The sequence below is a fragment of the Gekko japonicus genome, unplaced genomic scaffold, assembly GCF_001447785.1.
Source record: "Gekko japonicus isolate JY-2015 unplaced genomic scaffold, Gekko_japonicus_V1.1 scaffold576, whole genome shotgun sequence".
In the NCBI taxonomy this organism is placed as follows: domain Eukaryota; kingdom Metazoa; phylum Chordata; class Lepidosauria; order Squamata; family Gekkonidae; genus Gekko; species Gekko japonicus.
Window position 1 is genome coordinate 967,693 of NW_015172022.1, and position 15,387 is coordinate 983,079.

Below are 15,387 nucleotides of genomic sequence, written 5' to 3' on the forward strand. Positions count from 1 at the left end.
GGCACCCTAGCCTATGCCTCCGGGCAATATGGGCGAGGGGGCGCATGTAGATGTTAAATAACATCGGGGATAACACCGCCCCTTGAGGGACCCCGCAGGCCAGCGGGTACCTCTGGGATGTCTGTTCCCCTAACACCACCCTAAGTCCCTGACCTTGGAGAAAGGAGATGAGCCATTGCAAGGCAAATCCCTGAATCCCAGTGTCAGTGAGGCGGTGGATCAGTAACTGATGGTCGACCATGTTGAATGCCGCCGACAGGTCCAACAACAACAGTACCACCATTCCACCCCGATCCAGATGCCTCCAGAGGTCGTCTGTGAAGGCGACCAGTGCTGTCTCCATCCCATGGTCTGGCCGGAAGCTGGACTGAAATGGGTCTAGCATGGAAGTGTCATCTATGAAGCTCTACAACTGAATCGCCGCCGCTCTCTTAAGTAATTTGCCCAAATAGGGCAAACTGGAGACCGGCTGATAGTTGGCCAATTCAGCTGGGTCCAAGGGTAGTTTTTTCAAGAGAGGGCAGACCATTGCTTCCTTGAGTGCTCCTTAGAACAGTCCCTCAGTGAAGGACTTGTCGATAATATCCATGAGGGTACTCTAGGTGAGTCTAACCAGAGCAGAGTAAAGCGATACCATCACTTTGTGTGATCTGGACACTATACTTCTGTTGATATGCTGCTTGTTAGCCGCCCTGAGCCGTTGGTTAGGGTGGGATATAAATCCCAAAATAAATAAATAAGATAAATACAGCCCAAAATCACATTTGTCTTTTTAGCTACCGCATTACACTGCTGACTCATGTTCAGTGTATGGTCTTCTAAGACCCTTAGATCCTTTTTGCACACACTACTATAATTATGTATTTGATTTTTCCTCCCTAAATGCAGAACTTTACATTTATCTCAATTGAAATTAATTTTATTTGTTTTAGCCCAGTTTTCCAGCCTGTCAAGATCATCCTGTATCTTGACTCTGTCTTCTACCATATTTGCTACCCCTCCCAATTTCGTATCCTGTGCAAATTCAATAAGCATTCCCTTTATTTCTTCAATCAAATAATTTATAAAGATATTGAACAAAACAGGTCCCAGGACAGATCCTTGAGGCATTCCACTTGTCACTCCTGTCCAAGAGGATAAGGTACCATTAACAAGCATTCTTTGGGTGCAATCTGTCTACCAATTACAGATCCACCTAACAGTCAGAGGATCCAAACTACATTTTACCAACTTGTCAACAAGAATATTATGTGGAACCTTATCAAAAGCCTTACTGAAATTAAGATAAACTATGTCTACAGCATTCCCCTGATCCAACAAGGTAGTAACTTTTTCAAAAAAAAAAAAAGAGATAAGGTTTGTCAGACATTACTTGTTCTTGAAAAACCATGCCAGCTCTTAGTAATTACAGCCGTTCTTTCTAAATGCTCAAGTACTGACTCTTTGATGATTTGTTCTAAAACCTTTCCAGGCATAGACATCAAGCTGATGGGTCAGTAGTTACCCAGATCCTCCTTTTCCCCCTTCTTGAAGAAGGGGACAGCATTTGCCTGCCTCCAATCTTCTCAAAAATAATTCTCAAAAATAATGGCCAGAGGCTCAGAAATTACATCCTCGAGTTCTTTTAGTACCCTTGGATGCAGTACATCTGGCCCTGAGGACTTAGATTCATTTAAAGAGACTAGGTTTTTATGTATTACCCCTACGCCAATCCTAGGCTGCAACTCCCATCCCTCATCATGTGTTCTATTTTTTCCATGTTGAGCAGCTTTTCCCTCACAAGAGAAGACTGAGGAAAAGTTGGAATTGAGCCGTTTTAATGCACTTCCTATACAGTCAATAAGAAAGAATGTGTAGAAGTGCTTGAGCACTTAGGAACAAGTATTATAAACATACTAAAGATACAGTCCTATTCTTACATTGAACTCAATAGGATTTATTTCTGATTAACTAGAACCAGGCAGCACATGTATTTCATCCTGCCAGATTATGCCATCTCCTAGGACCAAATTAGAGGTGACACTGGAAGATATTGGAACTGATCTTCTGAAATTACCAGGCTAGCTTGATCTCATCAGATCTCCGAAGCTAAGCAGAGACCACAAAGGAATACCAGAGTCACTATGCAGAGGCAGGCAATGGAAAACTACTTCTGAACATCTCTTGCCATGAAAACCCTATGGGGTTGCCGTAAGTTGTCTGTGACTGAACAGCACTTTGTATGCACACATGAATAGCAGATGCAGTGGGGAAATATTTGGATTGTGGTCATGGTGCAGTGGGGGTAACAGCAGCTCTGGCAAGGGGATTCACATGGAATTCACTGCCACAGGAAGTGGTGGTGGCTACAAGCATGGACGGCTTCAAAATGGAATTAGATAAGCATATGGAACAGAGGTCCATCAGTGGCTATTAGCCACAAGGTATAGATAGGAACTCTGGGGCAAGTGGTGCTCTGTCTTCTTGGTGCTTCGGGGGGGGGTCAACAGTGGGAGGGCTTCTAATGTTCTGGCCCCACTGGTGGACCTCCTGATGGCACTTGGTATTTTTGGCCACTGTGTGACAGAGTGTTGGACTGGATGGGCCTTTGGCCTGATCCAACATTGGCTTATCTTATGTTATATATGTTATGTTCTTAAGGGGTATGTGTGAACGAGGCCAGGAAACCAGAGAAATAAGCTAAAATAGGTTAGCCCCAATCCAAACTGTGTTCTCTGTTGCTGCTGCTTACACTTAAAAAACAAAACACCTTTAAAACTTGTTCACAGATTTCCTGATGCGAACTCTAGTTGGACGTTTAGTTATAAGTTAGTCACCTATACAACAAGATCTCTGGTTATTTTAAAGTTGTTTCTGTATGATTAATGCACTTAACAGCTGCTCAACACAGACATAAATTTGTAGGTATCTAGTTGTAAACAGCAAAAACCTTCCCAAAATCAGGCCACTAGAAGAGGTACAGAAAATCACAAGAGCAACTTCAAGTCATGCCATGTGAAACAGTCTCAAACAGAAGTTTACAGTGAAGTGCAACTGGTCTGTCACTCAAGGATTCAGGGAGAGTGGGGGAGATCAACTTCTTTTTAAAAAGTTTGGCAGCTGTTGATCCAATACAACTCTTTAAAAAAAAAGACAAACAGCTGAGAACATACCAGAAAAATACACCATGATTAGACTCTACTTACTAAGGAATATAAGAATGGGAAAGATTCAAGATTATTGACTAGGGCTTTAGATGCTATGGATTAACATATACACAAAGAATGATAACATAATAAAAATACAAAGGCCGAAAGCTATTGTGTTCAGTAAATTCAACTATCTGGTCAAATTAGACTTTTAAACCATATAATAATATTGTTCCCATAAGATCAGCAGCCTGCTACTATAACATGTAAATCAAAGCATCATATTGTGTCAGGGATCCAGTATTATTTGGCCAATAGCCTTGAGTCTTTCATAAGTTCTTTCAAGGAATTGCCTGTAGCCTGATGGCAGACAATCCAAGGCTTTTGCTCATTCAAGGAGTTGAAGTTCATTTGGTTAAAGACGGGGCTTTTTTTATAGAAAAAGCCCAGCAGGAGCTCATTAGCATAATAGGCCACAGCCAACAGCAGAAACTTAGATTGGGCCACACCCCTGACAATGCAGCACATTAGCATATTAGGCCACACCCCTTGCCTTCTCTTGGCCTCCCTGGGCGGCCCGCGGCTGCGGGGAGCCCAGGCAAGCTCCCCTAACTGCTTTCCCTTGGCTTGCCCGGGCACCCCGCAGCTGCGGGGAGCCCGGGCAAGCTGACCCTTGGAGGGGAGGCAGTTTAAACTGCCTTGGCTTGCCTTGGCACCCCGCGGCTGTGGGGAGCCTGGGCAAGCCAGCCCTTGGACAGGCCAGGGAAGGCACGGGGAGGCATTTAAATGCCTCCCCGATCCTTCCAGGGCCCCCCTGGCCCACCCGTCTCGGAGTCACCGGGCGGGGTGTTGCTCTCCAGGCCTTCCCTCTGTAGCCACGCACGCAGAGGTTTTGGCTGTAGTGGGCGTGGCCAACTCTGAAGCCAGCCGGAATTCTGTTCCTGTGCGTTCCTGCCCCAAAATAGCCCTGGTTAAAGATGACGATTACAAAAATCCTGTCAATGTCTTGCTGACATGTGATTTTTATAAAAGCTTATTCTATATCTTGGCCTGTTTTGATTCAACAGACAGTGACCTCAATCATTCAGCCAGAAATAAGAGAACATAAGAACATAATAGAAGCCAATGTTGGATCAGGCCAATGGCCCATCCAGTCCAACACTCTGTCACACAGTGGCCAAAAATACCAGGTGCCATCAGGAGGTTCATCAGTGGAGCCAGGACACTAGCAGCTCTCCCACTGTTGCCCTCCCCAAGCACCAAGAACACAGTGCATCACTTACCCCAGAGTTCCTATCTATACCTTGTGGCTAATAGCCACTGATGGATCTCTGCTCCATATGTTTACCTAATTTCCTATTGAAGCTGTCCATGCTTGTACATGAGAAACAAAATAATCTATGGCTGCAATCACACAGGAGGCTTGGCGCAATATGGCTACGCCTCTATTTGAGGTGGTTTAAATAGTTGCGAGAAGTTTTGATCAGACATCCCACCCTGAACCAGCTTCACTGTGCACTCACCCCATGGTCAATCGTTCAGATTGTTGAGACATTCTTTTTTTTTTTGTCTTTCACCAATGTGCATAAGCGTGTATCCAAAGCTCTAGCTCCTTTTTGACAGCTCCACGATCTCTCTGCCAAGTACTCCGGCTCCTCTCAGCCTCCTTCCCTTCACCTGTCTTCCTTGGAATACATGGGGGGCAGATTTCAGAGCATTTACCCTTGTGTCAATCATGGGATGCTCTCAGACTCTGATGCAGAAACAGGAGAGAGGGGCTTGGGGGGGATTTGTCACTCGAAACAACTCCCCCAGGGATTCCCGATCTAGAATGACTACTTGACCGTAGTGATTGACAATGACAGGGCAATTGTGCTTATGTGAAAATCACTACCTGACTTTAAAAAAAGGAGGCGGAAATGGAAGGGAAGGTTCAGACTTCCCAAACAGCTTGACTTCACAAGAGGGGAGTTCAGACAGCTGGAAATGCAGAGTAGAAGCGCATCCCTAAATACCAGACTTTCCCTGGTGCCTGATTACTCCTCTTCCGAAGCGAGGCAAAGCAGGGTGCTGATAACTGGGGCATGGAAGGCAGATGTTGTTGTCTGATTGTGTTCTTTAAATCCACAAAGATAACATTATTATATTGGTGCGATCTGCTGGTGTGACCACAGCCTTTGAGTATTTTTTTTTTTAGGGATTGCAGACCTGAGGTTTTCTACTAGTATTCTATGAAACTCTCAGGTTTTGTGAGCATCTCATGATTGAACAAATTGTCACAAACTCTTTCACTAGGGTTCCAACTCCAGGTTGGGAAATTCCTGGAGATTTTGAGGGTGGAACCTAGGGAGGGTGGGGTTTGGGGAGGGGAAGCACATCATCAGGGTATAATGCTTTACAGTCCACCCTTCAAAGCAGCCTTTTCATCCAAGGAAACTGATCTATGTAGTGTGGAGATCCGTTGTAATTCTGGGAGATCACTAGGCCCCACCTGGATGGGAGATCACTAGGCCCCACTTTCTTCACACTATAATGATTAATTAGGACAAACGTTTGCCTTTGACTTCTATAATTGTTTACTGTAGTGTGGTAGGGAAAGTGGATGTAGCCCGTAATATATAATTTATTGCAGGGTGTCTGCAATCAAAATGGTTGAAAGTAAGTGGTGGATAGTGAGGGAGTCTCCTTTGCATTTAAATTTGGTCTAAAAATTTGGTCTAAAAATGTAGTTTCTGCTCCTGACTTTATGTGACTGTGTCAGATCTGGTCTACCACCACCACATATATTTTGAGTCTGGCTCAGGAAAGTTCTGAATCTTGAACAATCTGCTGATGACCCTCTACTGAACTTGCTTCTGTCAATCTTGGACTGTTTTAACCTGCTTCTCGGGCTTTTGATTCTCCTATCTTGCCTTCTTCTATGAATTACTTCACAAATAATTTGCATGTATTTAACTATGCGAATGTCCACAGTCTGGAAACTGGTGATTGATAAATAACTCACCGTGTGGCCCAATTGAGGATCACAAATAGAAGAGAACAGGAAGAGAAAATTAGGATGTATGTGTGACTGGCAGTCTATGGGACAAGACAAGTCATTATTTTCATATGATGTTCAGGTTGGGTCTTGGTAGTTATAAGTCCCTAACCCTCTGGCCCAGCTGTCAAAATTTCAGACCATACCCTGGTGGGAAACTGTTCTCAGTATTCTGAGTAAATTTTTAGTACTTCCCAAATTCTAGGTCTTTAACCACGCCAAATATATATGACTATATATTTTTACATTCATCATTGTAAATACATAATTGCATTTATGTGAGATCATTTGGAGTCTGTTCTTAGAAAAATTACTTCAATTAGCACTAGAAAGATGCAAAAACCTACTTTACAATTCCACTGATTTCAATGGATTTAATTGCTTGTAGGATAGCGGACATATTATATCAGAGACCTTTGGGGGGGGGGAAATCTGTATCTTTCTTCCAAACTGGCAATAATAGCTGTTACATTTTATGATAATAACATCTACGTCGTTGAGTATTTAAGTCCCATGTAGATCTTTCAATGTGCTTTAAAAATATTAACTATATGCTAGTATCTTCTCTCAGGCTTTTGAACTCTGAAATGTACTTCACTCTAGTATCTGTAGGTATTCTGAATTTGGTCCAGACTCTGAGTTTCCTCCTCAGAACAGGCTGTCTATGGTCGTGGTCCCACACGCAAGATAAAGCGGGGGGGGGGGGAGTGAGGCTATTTCCTCTGGAAGAATTTGACCCGCACTTGCACAATCACACCTCCCTTTGAAGCTGCAGGCACAGCCTGTCAGTGCGTGATCAGACGCAACTGTGGGTGAGTCATGGGGTTTTTTTGTGCTGTTTTTCCCCCATGTGCTTAACCAAGGGATTGATGAATTACATCTCCGCACTGAGGGCTCCCTATGGAGTTTGCGATGATGCGCATACTGTGAAGGGGGGAAAAAACAATGGCATGGAGTCGGGATGGCCTGATCAGGCCATCCCAATGCCATGAGAGTGTGCTGGAGCGATCAGACATGGTAAAGTCTGTCCATGGCCCGTCGCAAACCGTTTACTACTGGATTTTCCCCAGTGTCTTTTAACTCCACTTCTGTGGCGGAGCAGAACAGGTTGCCAAAAGCTGTGGGGCGCTTCCCAGATGTTGTCTGATCACACCCTTTAAATCTGCCTGGCATTCGCACCCATGCCGGGTCTAATTGTGCGTATGATCACAGCCTATAAATCCTAGTGTACTGGGTATTTTTTTCCTTTCTTATAAGTAAACAACAATGCATTTGCTTGAACAACCTGGGCTGGTTAAAAAGAAATCCCGTGGGCATGATACAGCCACAGTTACATGTTTTTAAGTAACATTGATTTGTAATGAGAGAGATTTAAGCATGTACTGAAGTTGCCTACTGAAATCAATAAGTCTTAGGAGTACAAAACTGTCTGGTCTGGTCCCTATTTTTGAATCATGGAGGGATCATTGGTATTAGACTCCTTTTTTGTTGAACTGTGATGTTTTACAGTTTGACTGTGGTGTTTGTATTTGTGTGTATATGGAAATTGGTTTAGCATTGGTGTGAAACAGTGTTTTTTATGAACTCCACCAGAGCCCCTTCTAGAGATACTTCTCTTTTAGTAAAACTAACTTCTGGTATAAGACTGGGTGGTATAAAACTGGCTGAGAGCCAGCATGGTGTCGTGGTTAATAGTGGCAGGTTCTAATCTGGAGAACCAGATTCCCCACTCCTCCTCCACATGAAGCCAGCTGGGTGGCACTGGGTCAGTCACAGTTCTCTCAGAACTCTCTCAACCCCACAATGTGTCTGTTGAGGGGAGAGGAAGAGAAGATGATTGTATTTTTGAGACTCCTCAGGGTAAAGAAAAGTGGGGTATAAAAACTGATCCTTCTTCTTTTTCTTCTTGGGATGAAAGTGCTGACTACTGGGGTGAGAGCAGTGGAAAGATTCAGTGGCAACCCCACACGTGTCCTATTTGTTTTTAAAATCAGCCACACAATTCCTGCTTTCTACATAATGAGGACACATCTAACCATCACTGTGATTTCTTCCCAATGAAATCATGTATTTATTTACTTCATTTATATCACACCTTTCTCTCCAATGGGGACCAAAAGCAGCTTACATAATTCTCCTATCCTCCATTGTATCCTCACAATAGCTCTGTGAGGAAAATGAAGCCAAGAATATGCGACCTAGGCCAAGGTCACCCAGCAAGCTTACACAATAAAGTGGAGATTCCATCCTAAGTCTTCCAGATCCTAGTTCAACACTCTAACCACTACACCACACTGGTAGCAATGATCATACACTGAAACAGATTTGAATCATGAACATTGCTGCAATTCACCATGATTCATATGAAATTTGTGACCACCACAGATTATAAAAACAGATAATACTTTCTCTGAAGATAACAGTATTTATCTGTGTTCTGAAAGTCATGTGTGCAGGCCCTTGGAAGTAAATTTCATGAGGAAACTTTCACTTTGTCCCCTGAAAAACATTCAGCGTTGTAGACTGAGGGGTTTTCCATCACAGAGAACCTTTATAAAACAGGAAAACTACTGTACAAGCCTTTATGGTTCATATGATATCTTTACAACATGGTTGGCACTTATATATGGCTGCATCCTATACAAGACAGGTAGTTGTTTTGGTTGCTAGAATCACATCTCCCTGTGGAGTAGCAACTCTGGCATGGGGAGTAGTCATATTATCCACTCATCCAAACTGATTTCTTCTTTCAAAGGTTATAGTGCAGAATGGGAGTGGGACCCTGCCCAACTAGAATGCAGCCTGGCAGCTCATTGTCTTTTCCTTAGTTGCTGGGAAGTAAAAAGAAGGATGTGTGCATTATATGAATAGGGCATGTTAAGGTGCAAGACCTAAAATACAGTCCTATACAAAATTACACCCAAGCCCACTAACTTCAGGCTACAGGCTTATAAAGCTTATAAAACTTATAAAGATACAGTTTGTTCTACTGGTACATTTTGTACGACCCTTACACACAGTCACTCTAAGTGTATGAGAATACAGCTTTCTGTTTTGACTCTAGGCATGTGTGACCTTTTGATAATTCTACCCCCTGGCCCAGTTAAGATAGTCACCAGAGCAGACTTTATGTTTTGGGAAATGCTTAATCTCCCCCCCCCCCCAGCCAGTCACAAAATGGCAGCTTGTCCAAAAATTATAGGCGTTCTGTGGTGTTCATATGGGGGAATCTTTCCTCTGCTATTTCCCCAAAGCAAGCTATAACCACCCCTTCCCACATGTTAACTTGCCCTGCAGCTGTACAGCTTTATGTTTTCCCTGGAAGAAGCAAACTGCAATTCTTATGGAAGGGAAAGTGTCAATAGCTTGCACCTTTCCCATCCAGAACAAAGATGTATGTGTGCACAAAGGAAGGAGGAGGAGAGGTGGACGAGGAAAGGTGCTGGTCCTGTCATTTTCCCATCCAGAGAGGAAGAGGGGTGAAGAGCTACTTTTAATCACTTGGAGAGTGACTGGTCATTCCTGACTGACCTTCTGCCTGAACTAGAGTGTAAGATGGTCAAACACAGAGACATTCATGACTCTTCTTGCAGCTTCCTATACATCCCCAATGAGTCCCAACAATAGTTGAAAAACCTTCATTCTTGATATATAATGAAAAGAATCTGAATCCTACGTTTATGACGCATCTTTCTATTAAACACAAGGGAGCCTGGATATCTTTTAGGTTCATTTGATTGTAATGGACACAAATGTTTGAGATTTTTTTTAACATGGGTACAAGAAGGGCCATATGCTTGCACTGAAGGCCAGACTAGATGATAGGTAAAAGTAAAGGTTCCCTTGCTCGAAAGCCAGTTGAGTCCGACTCTAGGGTTGCGGTGCTCGTCTCCGTTTCAAAGCCGAAGAGCCAGCGCTGTCCGAAGACATTTCCATGGTCGTGACTAAACACCAAGGCGCACGGAACGCTGTTACCTTCCCACCGAAGTGGTACCTATTTATCTATTTGCAATTTCTTGCTTTCGAACTGCTAGGTTGGCAGGAGCTGGAACTAGAGACGGGAGCTCACTCAGTCATGCGGCAACTCAGGTCTCGAACTGTTGAACTACTGACCTTCCACAGCCTGCAGTTCAGCGTCTTAACCACTTGAGCCACCGCAGCTCCTAGACTAGATGATACAGTGTCCCTAATTCTGCCACAGGAATGCAGCACCATTTTACAGCCTAGTTTTTTTACTTTTAAAATTGCATGGGGCCTGGACAGCAGGCTTACTTGTGACAGTGGCTACTTTCCCACTCACTCGCCCTGAATGGGGCCAGGGCAGCCAGCTCACCACAGCAGCCACTGTAACAGCTGCTGGCTCGCCACAGTGGTGGCTATAAGGACCGCCCACCCCAATGGGACAAAGGCACTTGGGCCCTTGGGGATGGGGTGGCCCCAGCAGAGGGAGGCAGCCCTCCAGGCCATTGGCCTACTGGGACTTTTCCAGGTGCCTTTAATGGCCAATCCCCCCATGTCTAGGAACATCTCCTAAGTCATGCTGGGCCACCAGCTACAATACAAACAATGCAGTGGAGGAAGAAGCCTTCCTTCCTCCTTCTGGAGCTGGAGTTGCTTATCAGGAACTGCCTCTCCTCCTACTTCATGGTCCACTAACTTGCAATGAAATGGAAATCAATAATTGAGGAGCTGGCAAAGGCAGAAGCTCACAGCATTTTAAGGAGCCAAGAAAAAGCACTTCAGATGGAGGGTCAGGCAGAAACCTGCTCAAGGGACACAAGGTTGTGAGCTGAAGCAATGTGTTTAAAAATAGCTTATAAAAACAACCAAAAAGAGACCAGCTGTACATTTCAAAGATATGGAGAGAATCTGATAGGAATGTACATCTCACTAGTGTGGCCACACAGAGAATACTAAGCAAGCACATTCCATGGTATGCTATGGCTGCCATGTGTGAGTGTGTGTGTACACATAACTGTGGCATTTACTACCCTAACTGTACACATATCCAGGTAAGGGATTGCCTTGTGGATCACCACAGTGGAGGTTATGGGCCAAGAAACCCTGGGATGATGAAAGATGTTTTAAAATATTTATTTGATTTCTAACCCCCCCACCCCCCCACACACACAGCAGGGCTCAGGGTGGGTTACAACAATATGATGAAACAATACGGCACAACACTTAAGACACAAACAAATGATTATTAAAACCCAAATGTTGTGCAGTCAGAGTCCATTGCAAAGAGGATGGTAGGCTTCTGTCCGCATGGGAGTGGTTGTGGGACTCACACAGAACTTCAATTTGTAATGGGGTGGGAAGAAACAAGAGATTGGGAACCAAAACTTTGGAAGTCCCTACTGTACACCTTCACATAACTGTATTCTAGTACAGGTCACACAAGGCCTCTAGGCTTACAATGTAGTAGCACAAAGCCTTCCTGGTTTCCTCTCTGTGGCTGCTGATACAGTGCAGTAGCAATGAGGCTTCCCCATGGCAGGTTTCCCCAGTTTCCCCATCCCCAGTAGCAGCCATATTCCAACCCCCATAGGATACCAGAGGGCTTTAAAAGGAATTGCCAATTAAGCTATAGCAATCTAATTTTATAACAATCTGTGTACCTGGATCTCTGAATTCCCAGCTTTGTTTTTTGAAAGTAAGTCGTCTAGCCCTTTTCATGCTTTCCCCCTCATATCGCTGTAATGAAAGAAGCCTGAGACTTAGCTTTTTAAAAAGAAAATGAAAACTGGGGATTCAGTGAACCTGGTACACAGATCGATATAACATTGATACAACATTATTCTATTACCAATAATAATTTAAAAAACTGGTCACAGGAAGATGAAATGTCTGCCATGGGATAGGCAGGAAAAACAGCTGCCACATGGGTGGGGAAATCTGAACTTTTCCACTCACATGGCAGCCATCTAGGCTTTACGGCGCTTCCCCAAAGCTTCACAGCACAGCAGGTTTAAGAACAACCAGTGAAAACCTGGGGAAACAATGGGAGATGCACAAATGCACCATGAGTTTTTCTTCATCTGACTAACAGTGTGATCTTTTACTCATCCCTCTGGACAAGGTGCACTAAGGTATACACCAGTTCGGTGTAGTGGTTAAGTGCGTGGACTCTAATCTGGGAGAACCAGGTTTGATTCCCCACTCCTCCACTTGCACCTGGCAGGATGACCTTGGGCAAGCCATAGTTCTGATAAGAGCTGTTCTTGAAAAAGAGCAGTTTCTGTCAAGAGCTCTCAGTCCCACCTATCACAGGGTGTCTGTTGTGGGGAGGGGAAGGGAAAGGAGTTTGTAAGCCGCTCTGAGACACCTTTGGGTAGTGAAGGGCGGGGTATAAATCCAATCTCCTCCTCCTCTTCTTCTTCTTTTATGTGCCATCTGATTAATCAGTAATATTACTGTAAATATTGTTTTAATTTAATTTATTGATGTTGTTTTATGAATGTTGTTACCTGCTCTGAGCCCTGTTGTGCAGGGGAGGGAGGGGTATAAAGCCAAGGAATGAATAAATAATAAATAAACCTGCCTCCCAACAGCATTGAACCCAGGGCAGGAAATTACCCTGTTGTCTCATGGACTGTGCAACATCCATTAATTCCAGCACAATATAAGTATTGTGGAAGTCCATGTAAACTGGGAATGCAGAAATAGCTGTAGGATGCATATAAACTCTAGTTATGTGTGGCCCACAGTCCTAGTAATGCAGGCAAGCGTAAATGCAGTTTCACAGAACAGTACCCTCAGGAGAAAATGAGATGTCTTATCCAGAGCAATGGCCCCTTTAGTCCAATCAGGCACACAGGACTGTTTAGCGAATACCAAGCCAATCTGCTCTACTGCATACAGCTCCTGGCCTACAGTGCTCTTGATGGACAAGGTCCTCTGTGAACCTAGCAAAGTCACTTTTAAATGTGCGGGTCTTAATGGCTCATCTCAAAGGCCAGAGACCGCCCAAGAAATTTTGGTGCCCGAGGCCGAAAATTCAAATCAGGGTCTCCTGGCATTTGAAATAGAAGGATAAACTAAACCTTTGACATGCTTTGGTCTTAATAAAGCCCTCGAATCTATTGCCATTAGGCAGGCTGCCTCGCCCTGCCTAATGGCAGGGCCAGCCTACCTCTGACAATGCCCTTCAGCACATCCCAGTAGTCGCCTGCCTGAATGGAAAGCTGTGATCAAGGTCAGCTCACCGAGACGCCGACCAGCACCAAGACTCCCTGGGCTTTCCTTCTGACGGGGAAGCCAGTCGGAGAGCAGCAGAAAGGACCTTCGCCAGCGCTTGCGAATTGTCAGGAGCGGGAAATTGGAAAACCGGCGTGCCAGAGCGAAACTGGCCCGCAGCGCCCGCTGTGAAGGCGGGCGGGCCGGCCGATGACCTGATCGCTGCGTGCCCCTTGGCAGCGCCGAATTAGGTGCAAAGAGGCACTGCAGGGAAAGCCCCGGGCGGCGCCTGCCCGCCGAGCCTCCAGGCTTCCCTCGGAGAGCGAGGAGCGGGTCGGGGAAGGAGGGGGGGGGGGTTTGCGCTGACTGACTGACTGACCTGCCAGCCGCCTCTCCCGGACGTTCTTCCAGAGCAAATCCCAGGCTTTGGCCGTGGAGTCCCGGAGCTGCTCGCTGAAGGACCTCCTGAGCTGGGGCTTGGCAGACCGGCGCTTGCAGCTCATCCTAGCGGCGTCCGCTTCGCATGCCGCCGGGCTCGTGGGCTCAGCGGCGGCAGCAGGGGCAGCGGCAACTCTGGCCGCACCAGCCTCCCGTGGAGACGCTCAGCAGCTGCATGGGGAGCCCGAAGAAGAGGCGCGCAGCCCAGGGCTCGCGGGGCCCGGATCGCTCCCTCCAGGCGGCGGGGGCGGGGGCCGTCCCGAGCCCTGGGAAGCCCCGCTGGAGCGTGGAGCGCTTTGTGCAGGCGCGCTTCTCCCCCGGACCTCTCCTCCCTCCGCCCCCGGAGGGGAGATCTACACTCTCCGGTCGCCTCCTTCCAAGTTCCCTCGCGGAAACCGCCCCCGAGAGGGTCATCGCTGGGGCTCCCAAGCGCGCTCCGCCAGTCACTGCCGCGCGGGGGGGGACTCTGCGCGGAGCAGCCCCGGTCTCCCCCTCGGCTTTGTTAGAAGCGGGCCGTCAAGGTACACGTGTGCGGGCGACGAAGGGCCGCTCGTGGAAGACGGAGGGCGAGTCAGGATGCCAGCCGGAGCCCCAAAGGGGAACCTTCCCTGCGGGACCCAGATCTCTTTTTTTTAAATCGAGGACTGGAAGGAACCCTGGGAAGCGGCAGCAACAGAGATCCCAAGAGCCGGAGAGGGTCAAATAGGATGCCAACAGGGCAAAACCTGATCGCAAAGAAAGACTTGAAAGACTGCAGTCAAGTTTAGGACGCAGAGAAGATGTGTTTGTGTTGAAAGTGTAAGTCACCGTCAGTTCCAACATGAAAGCTGTAACTGGGACTTTTTCACATCTGGCCCTAAAAGAGGTTTTGGCATTCTACCACATCTGTAACAACGAAAAGTCTCCATGCTAAAATGCCGGCTAGTTTTCAAGAGGTCTCCCTTTCAGCCACACACACACCTGTGTGTGCACACAAATAGTGTGAGAGAAGTTCTGAATAGTTTCACACTACTTTTATAGCACCAGGATATAGGAGAAAGAATGCATACATTTCTCATCTAGCCACCCTTATCTTTTTTTCAACAGGGTCATGTCCAAATGTCCAATTTCAAAGAGTCTTTCTTCAAAAGAATTTGTAAGAATAGGTGTCATCAATTAGCTAGAAATGAGCTCATCATTAAACTAACAGAGGAGCCAATGCCAGATACAACAGGAAGCGGTGAAAGTGACACAACCAGCATGCCTCTCCCATCTCAGATAGCCACTAACATCAATTAAAGACAGGGAAGGCATGTGTTTCATTGGTACAGCATCTACCTGACTTACAGAAGGTCCCAGGTTACCTCTGGCATCTTCAGTTCAAAGCACCAGGTAGCAGGTGATATGAAAGATTTGACCTGAGCCAGTGCCAGACACAGTAGACATACTGACATTGACAGGAGTCAGACTCAGTATAAGGCAGTTTTATGTTTTCATATGGGAACCACTGTGGCACGTATTCTACCTGTGTTACAATGGAAGATCTGGAAACGTGGAGGAATCACATTGCAGTGCTTTCTTGTGCCTGTGTAACCAGAAAACTGGACCATTGCTGGTGTAGAAAAG

The 15,387-nt window shown here is 45.8% G+C and overlaps 1 protein-coding gene across 1 annotated transcript in view; it reads right to left on the reverse strand.

Annotated features, from left to right (window-relative positions):
* The window catches only part of STARD13 (StAR related lipid transfer domain containing 13), a 204,074-nt gene extending 190,227 nt beyond the window's left edge, over window positions 1–13,847 (reverse strand). The window contains exon 1 of the mRNA XM_015420516.1: window positions 13,724–13,847. Within this exon, the coding sequence (XP_015276002.1) occupies window positions 13,724–13,847 (124 nt within the window). The remainder of the gene's footprint in view (window positions 1–13,723) is intronic.
* Between the last annotated feature and the right edge of the window lie 1,540 nt (window positions 13,848–15,387).